This window comes from Glandiceps talaboti, chromosome 12 (assembly GCF_964340395.1).
Source record: "Glandiceps talaboti chromosome 12, keGlaTala1.1, whole genome shotgun sequence".
In the NCBI taxonomy this organism is placed as follows: Eukaryota; Metazoa; Hemichordata; class Enteropneusta; family Spengelidae; genus Glandiceps; species Glandiceps talaboti.
Window position 1 is genome coordinate 14,031,946 of NC_135560.1, and position 21,856 is coordinate 14,053,801.

Here is a 21,856-nt window from a genome sequence, read left to right on the forward strand (position 1 = left end):
ACTACAAATTACAAGTACCAAATAGTCACTACATAATGTCCAATTCAATGTAACCTTACCAGAATAACTTGGCACTGGAGTGTGAGTAATCTTATTTTTTTTTAGTTAAAATTGTTTAGAACTAAAATACAGGAATTCACAATGGGCACAGGATTATTAGAAACATTTTCCATCTAAAAATATTACAGTAAAAAAAAAATCATTTTCGTCATTATGGACAATGTTGATATTGAGGACATTTATTCATAACTTTTACATTTATTAAATAAATAAACAAATAAATAAATCAAAAATTTTATCAGAAACAGAAAACTTACCTTTGAGATGAAATAGAAGCAGTTGTTGAGAACTGGCAAAATATAGTCCAAATCAATGGTTTCCATGGCAACAATTTTGGACAATATGGTTTTAAATGCTGATAATCTAACAGTGTAATCTGGCTCTTCTAAATGTCTTCTGTCGACAGCATTCAACTGTTACAAAGAGAATATAGTTTAATTAAGCGTTCAATCTTAGAAAAATTATTCTCAGTTTCTAGGTATGGTTTGGTAAAAGGCAAGTAACTAGCTAGTGACTTGCCTTGTACCAAACTAATCGTCTAACTTCAAGCTCTAACTCAACAAACAACAACAAAATGTAATTCATCTAAACTGTGATTGGACTAGTAGACTGCTAGGAATACATTTCCACTGTGTGATGTTGATAAAATAGACACAAGCCAAAATAAACCAAAGTGAAAGTAAATATATAATCAGTTTTCTATTCTGTAAAAAATTTTTTTTAAAGTTTCAGTTCTCCAACATTACATATAAACTGGACTATAGCAATAACTATCATGCGATTACTTCCTAACCATTATAACAAACATGGCTTGTGTATTCTTGAATTTCTATCCCCCCCCCCCCCCCACTGTAAAGGCATAGCTTCATTTTGTACAAATGTACACCATGTCTGACCTTAGCTTCAATTAGTAAACAACCCCTTACTAAGTGTATAAAATTTACATCTAGATATTGTTTCATGGATAAGGAAGTACTCCTGATATTTTATTCAAATAACTTGTTTGTCTCTTCATACTCAACTTTAGACTCAAGGAAATAAATCCAAGAGTAGTAAATGACAATTTTGGGTCATGAAATTCTCTCCCCACATCATGATATAATAGATGTACACACGTTAAAAATGTTCATCAATCATCAACTGTTATTTGTTTGTATGACCACAACCCCTAGTACAAAAAAATTAACTTTTGTACAGTATAGCATGTGATAGCCTGTCAACCAAACTATGTTACCAGTGTAACTTTATCAACAGGAACAATGCTTATTCTCTGACCTCTCACATGATTCCTCATTGTTCGATGTTTGGTTGGTGAACCATGGCAACAGACTCGAGTACAAAAGAGCTTTTGATTCGTTTGAACAAAATTTACAAACTGGGGGATCACGTGAGCAAATAATTCTTGTGAATTCAACTCAACTGCTCTGGTGTTATTTAGTAGCATACATTCTGTACATCAACAATGGCTACTGCAATTCCAGATTTGGAAACCTTTTTGAAAGAATTTGGAGAGGATTATCTTTCCTGTACGATCTGTCTGGAAAAGTACACGAATCCTAAAGTGCTACCATGTAATCACACTTTCTGTCAGGAATGTCTGATGAAGATTGCCGAGAGAGAAGGTACGTTAAAATGTTCAGTTTGTGATACACCCTGTGAGCTACCTAATGGTCAAGTAACTGATCTGAAAACTAATTTCTTCATGAACTCGTTGCTTGATATAGCCGGGCGGTGCCAACCAACAGATGTGTCAGAACCAGGACTTTGTCAAGGATGTGATGAAAACACAGCAACAAACAGGTGTGTAGATTGTAGTGTCAATTTTTGTTCTTCATGTACCAAACCTCACAGAAAAGTTGCAGTGAGTAGAAATCACACCATTATCACTCTAGAAGTGTATAAAGAAGGAAAGCTTGCCAGTCAGTTACTACCAAAAAAAATTTACTGCGATGTTCACCCAGAGAATGAAGTCAAATATTATTGCGAGACCTGTAAGGTTACTGTGTGTACTGACTGTGCCTTTATGAAACACCGTACTGCTGAACATGTACACAGAGGTCTACAAGAGGCGGCAGATGAATACACCATACAGTTGAAAAAGATGGTAGCAAAGCTGAGAAAGAAAGAAAATGAAAGTGAAATTTGTAAATCAGACGCCACAAAGACCAGAGACAAACTACAAATAAAGTGTCTAGAAGAAGAAAAGAAGGTGAGAAAGAAAGCAGAAGATATCATACAGAAAGTAAGAAAGGAGGAGAAAAGACTGGTAGAGGAGTTGAAGACAGAGTATGGACAGAAAGTGAAAACCGCTGAGGTTCAAATAGATGAATGGGAAATGAAACATGGCAACATTTCTAGTACATGTGGTTATCTAGAAGCACTGATGCATTATGGGAATGCTGCCCAGCTAATGACAAAAAAACAGAAAACAGAGCAGCATATTGAGGGCCTTATCACTATGGAAACCAAACCTGGCATCAACATAGATGTGATAGAATTTAATCCAGTTGTAGATGTTCCTAGTGAGGGAATGCTGGGATTGCTGAGTAGAAAAACAGAGGAAGGTGATGTGACAACAGGGAGTAGAAATATTGACCAAGGTGCTACCTTTATTGGAAAACGTAGCACAGAAAATCAGACTGCCTTAACATCAGAATATAAACACACAGAAAAGTCATCTACAATGAAGACACAGAGATCTGAAATTTCTACTGAAGGAGCATGGTCATTAACAAAACCAGTCATTGACACCAGTCCAAGATTTAGAGGTGAAAGGTCAACAGCTGTTCCCAAGCACACTGATGCTGTAGAAGAGTCATCTACACTGAAGACAGAGAGATCTGAAATTTCTACTGAAGGAGCATGGTCATTACCAAAGGCAGTACCTGACACCAGTCCAAGAGTTAGAGTTGAAAGGTCAACATCTGTTCCCAAGCTCACTGATGCTCTCAAACCTAAAGTTACTAAAATATGTGCCTCCCAGTGTACTGCTGACAAACTTCCCATAAAGCTGTTTGTTGGGAAGTCAAGTGATATAGTCATCAGAACCAAAGACAGCCAGGGAAGAAAAGTCATTGTACCAAACCCAACTGTGAAGGTTGAGATTAGCAAACCAGATGGAACAAGTCAAGATGTCAAAGTAACTGACAACAGAGATGGTACACTAGTTTTCACCGTCAGAGGAGAGATGGCTGGCAATCATCAGGTTACCATGGCAATTGGAGATCAACCAATACATGGATCACCTTTCAATATTCCTGTCACCAAAAGATTGGTTAAGACACTAGGACAGAAAGGGAGTGAGAAAGGATGCTTTAATGGACCAAGCAGTGTCATCATGAACAAAAAAAGACAATTTGTCGTGGCTGATAGTGGGAACAATGGGATACAAGTTGTAGATGGGGATGGAAATCACATTAGATTTATTACATTCACTCAGTTTAAGAAAATCTTCCAACCAATGGATATAGCCATGTCAGATAATGGAAATTATTTCATGACTGACGGGGGTAACCACCAAATAGTTGTGAGTGACGAGGATGGAAAACTTATCAGATGCTTTGGACAGAAAGAAATGAAGCATCCATATGGTATAGCTATCAGTCCTGTAGATGGTACTGTTTATGTGACTGACTATGATGGTGAAGGAGCGGACACTAACAAGACAACACACTGTATTAGAAAATACACCCAGAATGGCAAATACATCACTACAGTAGGCAGCTATGGAACTGGACCAGCTAAATTCAAAGGACCTGCACGTCTTTGTGTCAGCAGACAAGGAATCTTGTACATACCAGACTTTAACAACAACTGTGTACAAGTCTTTAATCAAGACTTTCAGTTTCTTTACAAATTTGGCACTAAAGAGGAAGAAGATGGAGCTCTGTATGGACCAATATCAGTGGCTGTAGACAGGGATGAATTCCTATACATAGCAGCACAACGTAATAACAGAGTACAGAAATTTGACAGTAAGGGTCACTTCATATACTGTATTGACAGTGAAGAGGATGGATTGCTATGCCCGACCTTTGTGGTACTAACTGATGACTTGCCTGTCACAGTTGTTGTTGCAGATCACACAGGCAGCTGTCTGAGGGTATGCACTCAGTGAACACAAGAATCACCAGCATCAAACAGCACTACTGTATCAATGTATATAACAAACTGTTCCTGACAAGATGTTGTAATGCATGTACTACAGTAGTAAAAAATTTCCAAAGACAAACTAAGAGGAGTATGGAGTGGGGCATGCCTCTCCAAATGCTGACAGAACAAACAGATGCAGCAATGAAAGTACTTTAAAATGACTGAAGTAAGACAGCACAAAGACCATTCCATTCAAGGTTCAATTATCTTACATATATAGTCAGACAGGCAGTAATTCATAATCTGGAATATTCACTCATAGAGTTCACCTTTTTGGGATGACAATCGACATTGTTTACTTCAAGCTGAAACACTGAACTTCAATACCATGGTGAACAGACAATCTACAGTCCAGATGTTTAGCAATATCAAGCTCATGGCACTGTACAGAGAGGTCAAGAAACATCCAAAACATGTCTATTTGTTTGTAATGTGCTTTATTCAGAGTACCGTGGCCACCAGCCTAATGTACAGATATCAATATATACAAAAACTGCTGCAAATGTAAAGGTTTGTACATACACATACACATAAACACAGACATAAACACACACACACACACACACACACACACACACACACACACACACACACACATACATACATACATACACACATACATACACAAACAAACACACATATATATACACATACATACACACACACACATATACACACACACATATATACACACACATATACATACACATATAAATACACATACACACATACATACATACACATACACATACACATACACATACACATACACATACACATACACATACACATACACATACACATACTTTTGCCCATTCCCTATTAAACCCACAATTTTTGAGCATCACTACACCACCAAACTTCACTTTGTGTTTTCACCATTAGAGATTGTGAAACATAACAGGCTTCATAAACAAAGAAGTCCAATCAAACTATACACTGTCACTGTTGGCCTCCAGTAGAAAAACTTACCTGTACGACAACATTAGATATGTCTTGAAGTGATGGGTCAGTGACACCAAATGATTTTATTATATCACAACACAACAATCTTGTCACTGTTGTTGGTAACCATGACAACAATTTACTACATGGCCTATAATAAGATAAAAATGGAATGATTAATATAGAGAGTATTATTGGGATGTTTCAGTTCTGAACACAACATACATAGTAATAAACTAAAGAGCTTTGGAAGTATGTGAAACATTTGGACTTCAATGAATACATGGCAAACCATTTTGAAATATTGAATATTCAGTGCGTGTAGAAAACGAAAGATTTTCTTTGGTGGAAGTTTGCCTACGTTCTACCATTATGATATAATTTTTGGTTGAAAATCTAACTATTCTGTAGATGTATCTGAATCTATTATTTTCACATGATGAGAAAAAAGGACTTCTATATTTTGACTTAAATTGTCAAGTTAAATTTTGTATTTGTCCAAAAATTTTCATCAGTTTGGTATAGATATCAAATGAATGACAAAGTTTTTTAACACACAGTTAAACTTATTACAAAACCAAAAAGTCTAGCGACTTTCAATAAAGCGACACAATGATTTTTACATCTCACACAACATTCTTTTTGTTACAATTTACATAGACAAACTACAGACACTAATAATGCTGATAGCTTGCAAGCACATGAATGTTACATTTTATCTCACTGTGGACACAAATAAAGTTTTGTGTTTGAATCTTCCTTGTTTCATCTGACAGTGATGTTGATTTGTGTTCACAGTGAGACAAAATGTATCAATGTATATGCTTGCACTCTATCAGTGTCTGCATTTTCTTTTATGTACTTTGTAACAAACAACATGTGAGACGTGAAAAATGTAATCATGCCTAACTGAAACTATATATTATAACTAGAACACGCTATTCTTGCTAGCTCTGTAAAACAAACCAGTTAAGCAGAGATTTCTATGGTTAGGATTAGTTGAGTTGTGTGATTTTATTTTATTTTGGTATTTATCATGAGGAGCAACAGGTGAGGGGACCAAAAACAAGACTTTCCAAATATGGCAACAATGAAGAGTATACATCACTGTCTTTACCTTATGAAATTCCTTGGTTCTTTGCAGTGGGTGACTAGTTTTCGAATAGTCCGCAGAAGATCAACCAAAAGCTCCTGAAAAAAGAGGCATTTAATAATCTATAGAACATTTCTCTACATCTAACGATTCAATTTTTACAAGAATGAATTTTCATGGACTCTGGGTTCATCCTTAGTAATACAAATTTCTACTCACAGAGTCAAAATAATTCTCGGAGCGAGACCCTAATTTTCACTGATGTATCACCAGCATCGTCAGGGGTGTACTGCAATGGGGGTAGTGTCACAATCAAATTTCAAGATCTTGGACAAAGAAGAACAACTTTACAGATGCAGGTTGAAGGAAGCCATATGTATTCATCAAAGGAAGCCCATTTTAAACCGAGATGCAGACATGGAGATCCTAGCTGTTTCTCTCAAGCTCACTTCATGTCTCTTCTAAGACATGTGACAATAACCTATTGTAGTACACCCCTGACGATGCTGATGAAATGTCAGCAAAACTTGGGATTCACTTCCAAGAAATGTTTTGACTGTGAGTAGAAATTTTCATTAGTAAATTCACAAATTTTTTCCTTTTCCGAACAACATGTCTACTTTTCAACATCAAATACAGTAACTGTTAATTTTTTGGTGTCCACCATGTATACTTTTAGTTTTCTTTACACCAACTGTTCAGTAGTTTATTTCAAATTGGAAGAAAATTACTTCAGCTAGCTACCTTGACATTTGGTTGTCATTTTGTACTCAATTTATTTTTTCTTAAACATAAAAACAGGACCAAAACTTTCCTGTGGAACTTAGAAATAATTGAATGGGATACATATATTTGGAATCTGGATATTAACTGCTGTAATGTAAATCTTACTAGATTTATCATGTATTTTGTATTGAAGTAGAGTTTCACGGTATCAGACACAACATAGTTTGATTTCTAGGGTGATGTTAAATCTTTACTGTGTACATCTATGTTAACTTTTTAATTTGGGAGTCAATCAGTTAAAATCTAGTAGTTAGTAGGCACCACGGAAAGTCTGAAGACATGGGTCAGTTCGCAGACCCTACATGCAGAGTCTATGGTCAGATAGATACCTAAACACTAGAATACTATTAACAGAATATTACACGGCAATTTTAGAATGACCATGTTGACATCTGGTTGATAAGAGTTGAATAAAAATGATTATTTAGATATTTGGTAATGTTTTGACTTCATGCGGTGTAACATATTCTAACGTTTCGATTTGTTGGCTCCCAAGTGAGATGTACACAGCGTCCTATGATGTACACAGGATTATTTGATGTACACATCACTGTTTGATGTACACAGCATCATTCAATGTACACATCATCATTCAATGTACACAGCATCATTAACAATATTCTAGTAACCATACTGTGTCTGCTACAAATGAATATTTAGCAGGTCACCAATTTGTAGTATTGTAATTTTGACATACAGAATTTGTTTATTTGTACGTTTGATGTAAATTTGTTGATTGTTTACCTGTTTATTTTGCACAAGATTTACTATTGGTAATAACAACTGAGTCAGCTGATCACACTGGTCCCCATCAGACACAAAAATACTCAACCTACGAAGTGACAGAAAGAAAAAATCAGTGCAGATCATTCAACAACTACATATATTAATAGTAAAATGAAGACTTACTTTTTCACAGATCTACTAGACAACTGGTTTTCACATTTTAGATTTTCACACTAACCCAATATAATTTTTTTAACTTCAATGTTGAATCACCATTTTCTTACATTTACTAATTAATTACAAAAAAATAAAATACAGTTGCACTGTTATTAACAGTAAAATGAAGACTTACTTTGATAATATTTGCAGTTCTTTCATTGGCAATGTCATTTTTTGTTTGCCTTTCCTAGAGCTGGCTTGGATAACTTGTTTTAGGTGTTGCAGTATGGTTGGTATGTATGGTAAAAGAACACACTGTCTGCTACCAGTATCTGTTGTAGAGAAACCTGAGTTACTTACTAGATTTAATTTATACAAAAATTTCTAAATCAACTCCAAGAAGATTAGACAGTCCTTCTTGGAGTACTAGGTGCATATGATTTAATTTGTCACATAACAATCACATCCTACCAAGTATCCATTTCAATAATTACGGTATTAAATCCAATTTGCAAGACGGTTCAAATCTTGCTCAAGAAGTTTAGCTGGTTTGGAACATATACTAGCAGTTGGACTGATCAGCGACGTGAAAACACACACAAACACAAACAAACTCTAGGGTGAGGAAGGGTCCTCTATAACTCTAGTCACCAGGATTCCATAATAATCAACAATGTGTGGATTACAAGCACCCCCCACCCCCCCCCACCCCCCCCCACCATCACCACCTAATCAATACCTCTTCTAGTCATATCACCTCAATAATGGAATGGAATTTGAGCCTCAGTTCGTTCTGTTGTACATGGTAGCAGTTGGACCAATCAGCAATGTGTAGATTACAAGCAGCCCCCCCCCCCCCCCACTCCACCTAATCAATACCTCTTCTAGTCATCATAACTCAAAAATAACGGGTTAGTTCTGTTACAGAAAGACTACAAACTTGTTGTCTAAACTGACAATAGTTTTCATACCCATACCATTCAACCATTCTCTCAATAACTATTTTAGTTCCATGTTTATACAGACTGAAAGACCCATCGCCATGGGCATTCCACTTCTTGGTGACACATATTGTTGTCAGCAAGAAATGGAGCGCCCTCTGTGACAAATCATTCAGGCTACTGTTTTCCCTGTATGACTATTTCCTGATTTGTAGTACAATACACTTAGACACAAGTGATGTGAGTTTCCAGATTTAGGATATAAAATTAACCTGTACTGATGTATTTCTGTGGTAAGGCCGCGGTTTTCTTATCCTCTTCATCATCAGGGTCGACAAGCAAGTTATCTATGATATCTGTGGTCATTGTTGTCACAGATGATGCTACCTGCTTGGCTGACAATAAATTCATTATTTGACCAAGAACTTGAAGTTGGTGTTGATCTTTCAGATGGTAGACAAGTAATGGATGAAATCTAGACAAATAAAATCATAAAGGTTGTTAGTATTGTAATGGTCTGCATGGATGTGAGGTACACTAACAGTTACATGTACCTTGAACTGGATTGAACTGGATTGCACTGGATTGAACTGGGTTGAACTGGAGTGAACTGGATTTACAGGTTATAACACACAAGCAGTTCAAAGTTTTTTAGTATTGCTCTTACAATCTGTCTCTAGTTAATGATCCTCATCTGAATGACAAATTTTGTAAGTTGCAGCTGACCACTAGGTGGCGGTATGATCAGACGATTGTAGATGTTAGGTAGTTTGATGCCCTCATTTCTGTTCATCTGGGGATTGTAGTGTCTGATGTTGATAGATTGAACTAGATTGAACAAGACAAACTAAATTGTCTCAAGGGCTAAGTCTGTCCACCACATTTCAGTTAGCAAATATCACTGTGACATTTTTGTACTCAAATTGCACACAGTATGGTGTGATCATTTTCATTTGCACATTTTCCCAACTAGACACCCTAAGTAACATCCAAATCAAATACTAGTACCAAGCAAATGGCCAATCAGTCTTTGACTTAAGTTTTCCACATGCATGCATGAATGCATACATACATACATACATACATACATACATACATACATACATACATACATACATACATACATACATACATACATACATACATACATACACATACATACAGATGCACGCACACATGCACACAGACAGACAGACAGACAGACAGACAGATACATTACCATGCACTATCAAACCTGTTCAGTTGTGCTAAAAAAACTTCTGTATGTTGAATTTCCAAATTATATTTACCTTTGCTTGGTTGTCCAGATATATGCTAATTTCAGCAACCCAGTAGGACTATACACACCCTCTTGTGGTAGACGTCCAATCACTGGGTGTATGATACCATGAAACATGGCTTCTAATTCACAGTCTGTATACTTGTACTCGTCACATTGGCTGAAAAACTGAGTTAAAGTCTCAACTCCAAGTTGACGTAGTTTCCTTAAAGCCTTCAGATGTTTTGGGTGAACCTGAAACATGGATGTTTAAACTTTGAAATTGAATCTCTTGCTCTGGAAAAAACTTTCCATAACAAATAGAAGGATTATGGCAACGATTCAAATGTTTATCTAATGCATTTAGTATTTTGGATGGTCTTGAGAAAATAAGACACAAATATTTCCCATTATTCAATGTAACTATGATTCCTGTATCACCTTGCTGAGAAAATTATTTAGCTGTGCAATTAGGTGTACGTGTGTTAACCTATAAAATGCGAGAGTACAATAGTCTGCTAACATCTGTGTTTAATACTGTAATTTCTGCCAGGTTTACTATTACAGAACATGACACTTACCAATGTTCTCTGTTCCAGTATGATGGTAACTCTAGCTGTACACTGTAAAATGACATGTAATATAGACGACAGATATGGTTCCATGACATGGTATAGTTTACCCAGTAACATACTGCATACTTCTAAGATGCTGGAACACAGAACATATTATATTAAACATGTTAGAAATACTGGAGAACATAAAATCATCATATACAAAAAGCTGTAGTGTAAATTCCACATATCACTTTCCTACACTGCTCAAAGCGATGCATAATCATTTAGTTTTGCATAGACCATAGACATTGGAGAGAGTCTCTCTCCAACATCTACACATAGACCAATAGTGGCAAAATAACCCTATACACTTCAACTCCGAGGGGAGCACAATCGTGGTTCAAATCTTGTCCAAAAGACTTAAGCCATTCAGGAACAAACATCAGGGCAAGGCTTGAACTTGCAGATTCCAAGCTAGCCACTTTTGACAATCATTATTCCTGAAACAAGTTAATTGAATATGTATTGTGCAATCCTTTTACTTGTTGCAACATTCCTGAATTTTTTATTATAATCTTTAATTCATTTATTTTAATCTCTACATTCTTTTTTTTTTGCTATGTTTTGACAGGGTAGCTAAACTTGAATAATTCTACAAGAATACTCAAAAACTTGTTACCTGTCTAACAACTTTGTAAATTTCATAAAAAAAGTGTTTCACTGAAACTTTGTCAAAGTCATAATTCAATTCATCTGACTTGTGCAGTAAATATATCAATACAGACCTCTCATCACCTGTAATAATTTCTTGATAAAAAACGACAAGCAGCCTTACCTTTGGAGTTTCTTGAGTGGTACAAATGAAGTCAGGTTTAAACTTTCCTCTGTTCCACTAACATCTATGCTGACAGCCTCTGAAAGATCAGAACATAAAGTTCTTTTGAAATATCTCAAGAAAAGATGTAGTTTGGAAATGTGTATATAATGACAACAACTAATTATAGAATTCACAGAAACACTGTATATCAATTATCGTTTGATCAGTGTATCATGAAATCACACTATCATGGGGAAAGGTCACTCCACAATGACCTGCACAATGTTAAGTTCATGCTGACAAACATTTCTCTGGGGTAACAGTAACTGAAAACAGCAGTACAAGATAGTCAATATCTGAAAACACTACTTTACCTTCAGTCCATTCCTTGACTGGTTCTAGAATCAATTCCATAAACTGGGACAACTCTGATGATTGACATCCACCAAGAAATCTTAGAATCATAGACTTCTTTGATCGACCTCCATGGCCTTTACTCAATATTCTACCATACAACACTCTGTATACAATCAAACAAATGGTCAATTATAGTGATATTTATAAAGTGGCTATACGGATGAGGATTGGATATTTATTTTGGATTTTTAATTTATAAAACACTTTATCAGTTTCCTGCTTGAAGAATCAATTTGAAACAACATGTGCTAAGTCTGTGTTTGTATAAACTCAATAAATTGCTAAAGATTAATAAACGTGTCAAATATTTGTTACCATACGTACACTTTGTACAATAACAAGCTTTTTACAGATTTTTTAGCCTTTTTGTAATGTATTGAGTTATAAACACTAGACTTAGTCAATGTTGCTTCACACTGATTTTTCAAGTAGGAAGCCATGGTAACAATTTTTTATAAATTTGAAATCCAAAATAAATACCCAATCCTCATCTATATAGCCACTTTACAACAGAAATCAATTTTTAGGTTGTAAGCTTCATTCCAAACTAATGTTAAACAAGATCTCTTCCACATAATGACAATAGAAAGTAAAGCTCTGTTGGTGTTTTAGTAAAACCTTTGACAAACAAATAACAGATAAGTCATTTTTCCATGACATTTGACTTGCATGTCAAAAAAACCTCACAAAGAGTTAATTCATTCATACAAAGTTACAGCTTACTTCATAAGGAGAGGTAGGAACTGTTCTCTGTGTTCAGCATTCACTATACCAGTGTCTTCCTCCAGACTAAATGCCACCAGTTCATCACTAAAACTCTTTACCTCTAACACCCTCTTTAGATTATCTTGGTAAGGTAGTAAGTATTTATATTTGTAAGTCAGTACACAGTCTAGTGACAATTGTTGTACTCTAGCATCTGGATGACACAGTAACTGAAACAGGGAAACATAAAAAATGACTGTGGCATTTGGATAAAAAGACAGTCTGAATTGTTATTACATTCAATTTTTGTACATAAAAAATTATCAAATACTGAGATATCTGCATATCTCCATCTGTACGTCTCTCCCTGTAGCCAGTTGTAATTATAGTAAGTATGTGCCCCCCCCCCCTCTCTCTCTCTCTCTCTCTCTCTCTCTCTCTCTCTCTCTCTCTCTCTCTCTCTCTCTCTCTCTCTCTCTCTCTCTCTCTCTCTCTCTCTCTCTCTCTCTCTCTCTCTCTCTCTCTCTCTCTCTCTCTCTCTCTCTCTCTCTCTCTCTCTCTCTCTCTCTCTCTCTCTCTCTCTCCCTCTCTCTCTCCCTCCCTCCCTCCCTCCCGCCCTCCCTCCCCCCCCTCCCTCCCTCCCTCCCTCCCTCCCTCCCTGCCTCTCTGTAACAAGTAACTACATTTGTTATCATTTCTTTTTAAAAAGTTCAATATTTTTTAACATCAGTTTACCTTCATGTACAATTCTTTCAGCTTTGGTTCTTGATATAATGATTTGGGGTCCTTGAATTTGGAGAATACAGCCAGATAATCAACCAGTGACCTACAAACAAAGTAATATTATATATCCCAATCTTAATATCTGGTACGAGTTGACTCTAGTTGTACGTAATGTAACCGTCAATGTCCTAGTCATTACCGCTATAGCTTTACAGTCAATACATTTTCCTTGTTGAACAGCTGTTTTAGTATATTCTGGAGTCATTACAAAATAAGAGTAAACAGTCATTCCTTCACACTAAGTTGTTTTTATAAATTTGGGTTCTGGAGATTCACTTCATGAATTCACACCACTTACTTTACATACAAGTGCAGAGACTTGTTCCTCATTTGATTTTGTTTCCGTCAGTAGGCATGCACTGCATCATGGGAGTCAGCATATATGAATATGCAATAGCTGAACATAAATATTCATGACTCCTAAGTGCTTATTACCTTGAGTCACTACAAACATCGTACACACTTACTTGATAGCTTGTCTTCTTTCAATTTTGGACACTGTTTTCACATCTACTGCATCAACTCTCAAGTCTTGTGTACTGGCAATGATTTCATCAGTTGGTTCATACTCATTTCTTGGGTAAAAGTGTTACAAAATATGCATTTTACGACAATACCTTGTGTGTAAAGGAAGGTACATCATACTGACTTATTTTGTGAAATACTTCCTATTATTCTACTATTAGACTTGTATCCAACACTTGAAAAAAGGGGACCAGTAGCATTAAAGAGAAACACCACTCCAGAAAATAAAGGTATTTACATAAACTTCGAATTCTGTGGCGAGTCATTTCATGATTTCACATCACATAAATTTCACTTGGATGCCAAGAAACAAGAAATTGAAAGTCTTTTTCACCTTGTTCTTTATGTGATGCACCATTGCATTATGGGTCTTAGCAGACAGGATTATTCATTAGATGCACACTGAATATTCATGACTCCTAAGTGCTTACTTCCTATATTTATTGGTTGCACCCTGAATATTCACGACTACTTCTCTGAAGGAAATATTAAAATGCTAAGCAGTCATGAATATTCAGTGCACTGCAATATTCAATATTCGATCACTGCAAACCAGTGACGCAGACATGGGTTGTCGTGACGGGGAACGACCAGGGTATATAATCCATATTTTTCTGTTCAAAGACAATAACTTGGCTTGAGTATAGCATAATACAAGAAGTATCTTTTCAAGTACAGCAAAATTTATTCCGAAAAGATGTGTAAACTCAATTTAAAGAATACCTACCTTATGAACTGATGGAGGATTGGTGACAGAATTCTAGACTTGGATTCCGCTTTGTCAGCAAAACTTGTCAATGCATTTAGTATTGAATGTCTGTGTTTAAAATGATTTGGTTTATCGCTAGATTTACAGAATTTATCAAAATAATGTAGAAACAGTTCCGATAGGTCGGCAGGATTCCCCTCAGGTGAAGTTGACATGGAAACACTTTCGTTTGTCTGTGATGCTGTATTTTGTATTTTATCAATTGTTTCCTTCAGATGTTCACTCAATATTTTCCAAAACTCGTCACCACTCATTTCATAGGCCAAACTCCTGTTTAAAACAAAGTACATTTTGTAATTGAGAAATTCTTAAACATCGCCATCTAGTGGTAAAGCCAGCAAATGGACAGTTTGACAATGTTTGTTGAACAGGTGAACTATTACTCATACATAATAAGAACCGTTGGCTGTGGTAAAAGAATGTATTAATACAAAGTAGTTGGAATATTCACATTCTGAGCAGGTGAGAAAATCTCATTTTTACACTATGCATCACACTTGTAAAACACTATGATACATACAAAAGATCTATTTTTCCAAAGCAGAAAAAGAGCACTTGTGTTTGAACTCATTCTGGAAATCAAATACATATTATAACTTAATATTATACTTCAGGGAAAAATAATTGATATGCTCACAAGCTGTATATACTTATGGGGTACAATATTAAACTTGACATCAATACAAACAACTGTTACTAGGTATATTACACACACACATACACTATTGTTCAGCTTTGTGTGTCTTCTGGGAAATCAAAGTAAGGACAACAGCATGACAGGACAGAATAAAGTGATTTTTTTTGTCATAGTGTGAGCAGGTCTATAAATCTATGTGATCTATTTGCAGTGGTGTGAAAGTTATACAAGTACTTTCTTGATCAAATTATGAAAGTGTGAACTGATCAACATAAATCTTCTTACTTGATCATTTTCTTAACTGGTTCCCATAACAAACTGAGGTTAACATACAGATTGCCTAACAAGTACAGTAATGGAACCTGTGAATAAAAAGATAACAATATATATATATGGATATAAAGTGCAGGAAGAGTGTGTTTTCATCAGATTTCTAAATTTTGAGTTTCACATTGTACCCATCACTGCCTATATCCATCCATCAAATGGAATCACACTCCTGCAAGTACATGCGACCTCAACCACTACACCCATATGAACTTTATGTTTATTACAGCCACTGTACAGGTGCAGATGACATGTGCCCTCAACCAACACACAAGCACAAACTTTTGTTTATTACATCTCTATGATAAGCATAGGTTCAGACAACACTGATGAGGCATGTCTTATAATGTCAACTCCACTACAGTGGTTTAACATCTATACACATACACAGCTATATCAGTCCGTTCAAACATAGCAGTAAATACTAGACAGATACCAACATTGTCCCAAGATTTCTGTTCCACCTTGCCAGTGAAGTACATATTTACATACCTGTGGGTAATGTTTTCTCGATAGAAACATTAACTGTTGTAAATGTTTCAGTTTTTCTCGATAGTCATGTAACGTGACAGGAACTCTCTCGGCTTGTAAACACACTAGGAAAACACCGTCATCCTGTGGTGTAAATGAAAGCAAATGAACAACCACACAACTGAATATAATGACTTCTTAGAAATGACATAAAAATTCCTGCAACCTTTTTATCATAAGTATATATTGTCCTAAACATAAGTGAATTTGAGCTGTAATTTGCAAACTTTTGAACAAATACACATCCCTCATATTTCTTTGTAATTTGATATGAATACATATTTCATGCAAAAATGTTTCATTGACATGCAGGGATGAGTTTGAAATTTTCACCTCAACATTTGCCATTATTTCTGACCGATGTGCAAAGAGAAAATGCAAGGTTTCAATTTACAGTCAACTTACTTCTAATAGCTTTTATTGTGAGAAATGGCTACATGATTGACACAATCAAATTAAAATGCGATATTTGCATATAAATTAAATTATAGGATCTTTGAACAGAATGAAGGTTGCATCATTGGTGAACATTACCTCAAGTGTAGTCAGCTTTGAGTGAAGCTGTACAAGTATAGACAACGATAGACTGCACACCTGTAATGTAGAATTAGTAACCAAATTTAAAGGACTTATATCTAAAGTTCAGTCTGACAAGTGTTTTCAAAAGGTCCAGAGAAGTTGACGAGAAAACCATTGAAGTCTAGCCACTGAATTACATAGATGGCAAACAAATTTCTGATAGCAACTGATTCAGGGAATGTGAGGGAAAGAAGTCACACATTAAAGCTGCACTAGCTGTAACTAGAACATTTTTTGAAACTGCTTTGGTAGATATAATGACTTAATCATAATTATATCGTAATCGTAATATTACTCTTGGGAAAAAAAACAAAGAAAAGGACATGAAAGTGTCCCCTACCCTTCGTATTGGAGATGTTAAATTCTTTATCAGAGTTGGTATAATTTCTTGAATGTCGTCTTTCTCCTTTTCATTAAAAATTTTATCGTCTCTTGTCATAACAGCAAAACAAAGTTCTAAGGCTTGTAATATGTTGACATTGTCACCATTACATCTGAAATAACAACAAAAGATAATGTGCCATTATAAATGCATACTGCTATGGAAATCAAGCTATAGGCAAACCAAGATAGATACAAACTAAACTATTGTTGCATCATGTCGATACAACCAGTGAAAAGACACCAGTGTGATTACTTGCTTATGTCATGGTAAGCAGGAATGAGACAAGTTTCACACAAAGACATACAATGTAATTAGCATCAGTAACCTATCAAAGTATAAACACCACATGAGCCAGGACCCAATAACTCTGTTTGTTGATAGAATGCTACAACAATTGAGTAAAACTGTTACACAAGACAATGTGTAAATCGACATAAGAGGCACTCTCTGTTGTTTTTGTATCAGTTGTATTGTTTTTACCGGATCTCATCACTGCCTAATGTCTCTCCTTGGCTCACTTCATTCAAGTAAACGCATCAGCTTTTTTTGCGGGTTGTATAAGTTATCAATGGATCTCTGACAGCAAGTTTTCCTCATATGGCCGAATACTCAGCCTCTTTCATCATTTCCACAATATTGATTACAGCCAGGGTAATTATATCCACATAACCTAGGCACTGCTATCTCCCACTTGTGTAATCTACCACACCATACCAGTGTTATGACGGCCATATTGATTGTACTTACCTTATCAATTGACATAAATGATCTATAGAGGGAGACATTCCAGTCTGCTTCAAACATACCAATGTTATGATTGCCTGTGATAAAACCACTTGTAACAAATCTGCCCCTTCTGTAGAAAAGAAAACATAATTGTCAATTAGTGATTACAGAAGAACTGACAGGTGATCTTGTCATAAATATATACCTAGAAGGTGAAATTTGAAAATATGCCACAAAATGACTGAGCAGTAACCTGAATGTTATAGACTTAGGGACATTACTGTACATGTATATATACTGAAGAATTTGTACTGAAAGAGTTACTAAATTCAAGAGAAGTTTAAAATGACAATGTAGAGTGAATGCAGTATAATACATATCTCTACACCATTTGTCATCAATTTAAATGAATGATAATTTCAATACTTGATTCTTACCTTTGTCTTGACCCTGGCAAACTAAACCACAAAGAGTACCAACGAGACTATGTAGTTGCTTAGCAACCTTAGCAGCCGACATCCTACAAATGGCAAGAAAAAAAATCATGACCATCAAAAAATTGTTAAAAAGCATCATATGTATAGTTGTAGTTTCATATATCAGACAAATGTACTGTTTATGACTAATTGAAAATGATGTCACAAAAAGCAAATTATCAAAAAACTGACACTTTTGAAGAGAAAGTCAACAATATGTCTATTATCGAGTCTGATATCACAAACAGGTTGGAGATGGTAGCTTTCTTGTAGTCTGAAGTCTGGAATTAGTCAAAAATAGAATACTGCACTGAATGATTAAACCACACGATTCTAGATTTCACAACTATTATTAATGCAATGTCACATGACATTTTCACGTACTTGATGTGAGGCAGGCAAATCAAAGCTGACCATAGCGTAGAAACTGAGTTGGACCCTGGGGAGAAGTCTTCAGAACATGACACGACACTCACTATGTGGTTGACCAGATCACTGAAATGTATAAAATACAGAAATTAGTATGGTAGAATGATACTTCTATGCTAGATAATCACCGAAAACTTTCACATCTGCCAAAAAATTTTCATACACAGAACAATAATTATAGTAACAAATACTTTATAAGTACAGTAGCATGAAATTTCAAGGTTCACCAAAGGCAGCCATATTATCAACTTAAATGTACAACATTACTTCATACTGTATATCGCCATTTTGTGTAAACTTTTTGAAAGACAATCAGACCAAACAGTTAATAATTCACATACCTATGTAACTGAAGTTCATATGGTTGATACTGTAGTAATTCGCTGCCATCTTGAGGCAATATCTTCTTAGTAGTAATGACTTCTGTTAGTAAAAACAACAACTCAGTCTTCCTCTCTGATGAAACTTTCTTGTCCCTCTTCATATAATGTACAAGATTTGGTAATACAACCTAAAAATAATCAATAATTGCAAATGAAGATAGTGTGAAACACTGATAGTTAGTGTATGTAATACGGTCCATAAACACATACGATGTTGCTATGAGAGGGTGTAGTCTGTAAGGTATGCTATGATGGGGCGCCCTCACACATCAGTCAATCCCGCTCAGAGAAAGGAGGCCGGTGAGGGTTGAGTGACACGATGTATCTTACAGTCTAGAGAGGGTGCAGCCTTTTTGAGAAACTCTAATTACAGCCAAACAGGATGCAGCGTTCACAAGAAGATTTTATGTAACACATACATATATGATCAAGGTCGATTATTTGACAAAAGTTGAGGTTATCCTTTTACTTAATAGATAACAACACTTTTACTGCTAAATACAGCATGACTGTTATTGAGGGAAGTTTTGAACATAAATCTGCCATTACTACCCTGTGATCAAAGGTAACAGTAATGTTATCTAGAAAGCAACACAGTCTGAACTTGCCAAATAATCAGTTTATATCATAAATGTATATATTATTCACAAGTGAAAATTCCCTGTTTTAGCTATATTTTGGTGTACTTATTCCACCACACTTCTCAGCAAATTGACAAAGAATCTCTCACACGGTTATTAGACTTCTCATTCAAGTTGACTATCCAATGAAGGTCATTTTTAACAAAGTTGAGGGTACTCAAAACATAATATTACTGAAATAAGAAAATAATTGAAAATAGTGAAATATCAATATTGACTTACCTCATCAAAATCTTCTAGGGACATCAATTTACGTGTAAATTCATGAATTTGCTGAAAAGCACACGCTTTGTAACTGTACACCTGAAATAAATGAACAAAAGATAAAGTTCCATATATCAATGTAAAAATGGTGTACTAATTCCTATGCTATTAAGTGCACTGAACTACTGAGAGTTAGTAATGATAGAGTGGTGAAATAATTGAACACCTTCATGTTCTCATATTCAATGCAACCATTATTATTAAACAAATCATCAATGTACCTATCTCACTCTTTTTACTTTTTGGATTTTCTCTTAATAAACTCTATTTCAATTAAAATCAAGTAAAAATCTCACATGGGCTTGAAAGGAAAACTAGTCAAATGAAACAACATACAAGACACAGATCAGTTATCATAATGGAGACCTTACAGCTTCAATCAAGTTTGCTTAACAGTGCAATAATTTACGACATCACAGAAGTATAGTATCACAAAACCATCCCATAATATAACTGTCAATTACAGCCTAACACAGGTTATCTTTCAATTGCTTTGATTCACAAGTCTCCACCGTGTTCCTTACCAATGAGATAAGTTGTTTGATGTCTTCCAACGTGACAGTCTTGTCTTGGACAGTGATGGAAACCAATTCCATGATATCGTCTATCAGCTGGGACGATAACTTTGAATACTTCAACACTTCACATAACATCTACAGTAAAAGACAAGGGGTACAACAATGTAATATTTTAGATGGTATGGTAATAATTCAAAGCTTTCAATAATCCTTCCAATAATTTTGTTCACATGCTTGAAAGTTGTGCACTTCACGTTCCATTTGCTGTACTTTTATCTTTCCTTTTTGGTCATTTGGCTGTGTATGTAATAAACACACACACATTTATATATAGGTAGTTTATTTGCATTTCCAGGCCTCAGGCCCATTTGCAAATAAGTTACACTTCAAAATTTTACATGTAAGTCAAGACTATTAATTACAGAATATACTAAAGTTGAAAGTACAACATAAACATGTAAATAAAAGCAAATAATTTCAAATAAAGTGTTTATGTATACAGAATCAGCAGTTATTACACAAAATCTATTTATGGCTCTGGAATGCTTTATAAATATACATTGACAAGGTATGCATACATATAGCAATTTTCCATTACTGAATGTACAGGCAGTTGCAGGTTTTTTTGTTGATAATTTTTTGTTTGTTTGTTTTTTCAGATGATTTCACTTGTAATACATCAGAATAGAAATCCTGCATTATGTTACTTGTCTGACAACAGATTTCAAGACAACAATACCAAAACATACAGAGAAAGACTGTAATACTTACACTGGTTATTTCTGGAGAAGAATGCCTTTGTTTCAGCCATACTTGAAGAAGATGAAATACACTGTGCAATTGGTTCTCATTTGATGTGTCTTCTACATCTTTACTTAGATGCTGACTTCTTGCCTGAAAATTATCAAAATGAAATATTTAATATAATCTCTGTACATTTATTTGGGGATTTGGAGCAAATGGTGGTGATATCTGTATATACCTAAACAAAAACAACACTTGCTAAAACAAAAGTATGGGAGCCCTTGCTTGAGTGAGGGCGCTAACATAGTCAAGTATGGTATACTACACCACTATAATTTACCAGGTCTACAACAGGATTGTGACAAGGCTGGTACAATCATTACCAACAGGGCCTGTGTAGGTGAATAGATTCAGGTATGTAACAGGCCTGTGGTAGGCCTGATAGGGCTGTGACAGACCTGATCTAACAAGGCTGTCAAGGTTGTCAAGTCTGTTCAGTGAGGTCTGTGACAGGCTTTTCTAG

The 21,856-nt window shown here is 35.3% G+C and overlaps 1 protein-coding gene across 1 annotated transcript in view; it reads right to left on the reverse strand.

Moving 5' to 3' along the window:
- Positions 1-21,856, reverse strand: part of LOC144442972 (small subunit processome component 20 homolog) — a 54,908-nt gene that overhangs the window by 27,050 nt on the left and 6,002 nt on the right. The window contains exons 9-33 of the mRNA XM_078132346.1: positions 21,361-21,483; positions 20,596-20,724; positions 20,030-20,110; positions 19,125-19,294; positions 18,739-18,849; positions 18,316-18,398; positions 17,900-18,008; positions 17,108-17,261; positions 16,723-16,782; positions 16,150-16,272; positions 15,616-15,692; positions 14,652-14,963; positions 13,867-13,974; positions 13,352-13,442; positions 12,635-12,846; positions 11,869-12,014; positions 11,513-11,591; positions 10,702-10,831; positions 10,152-10,375; positions 9,141-9,337; positions 8,115-8,253; positions 7,781-7,868; positions 6,275-6,348; positions 5,185-5,308; positions 318-473 (exon numbers count right to left, since the gene is read on the reverse strand). Coding sequence (XP_077988472.1) covers positions 318-473; positions 5,185-5,308; positions 6,275-6,348; positions 7,781-7,868; positions 8,115-8,253; positions 9,141-9,337; positions 10,152-10,375; positions 10,702-10,831; positions 11,513-11,591; positions 11,869-12,014; positions 12,635-12,846; positions 13,352-13,442; positions 13,867-13,974; positions 14,652-14,963; positions 15,616-15,692; positions 16,150-16,272; positions 16,723-16,782; positions 17,108-17,261; positions 17,900-18,008; positions 18,316-18,398; positions 18,739-18,849; positions 19,125-19,294; positions 20,030-20,110; positions 20,596-20,724; positions 21,361-21,483 — 3,300 coding nt within the window. The remainder of the gene's footprint in view (positions 1-317; positions 474-5,184; positions 5,309-6,274; positions 6,349-7,780; positions 7,869-8,114; positions 8,254-9,140; positions 9,338-10,151; positions 10,376-10,701; positions 10,832-11,512; positions 11,592-11,868; positions 12,015-12,634; positions 12,847-13,351; positions 13,443-13,866; positions 13,975-14,651; positions 14,964-15,615; positions 15,693-16,149; positions 16,273-16,722; positions 16,783-17,107; positions 17,262-17,899; positions 18,009-18,315; positions 18,399-18,738; positions 18,850-19,124; positions 19,295-20,029; positions 20,111-20,595; positions 20,725-21,360; positions 21,484-21,856) is intronic.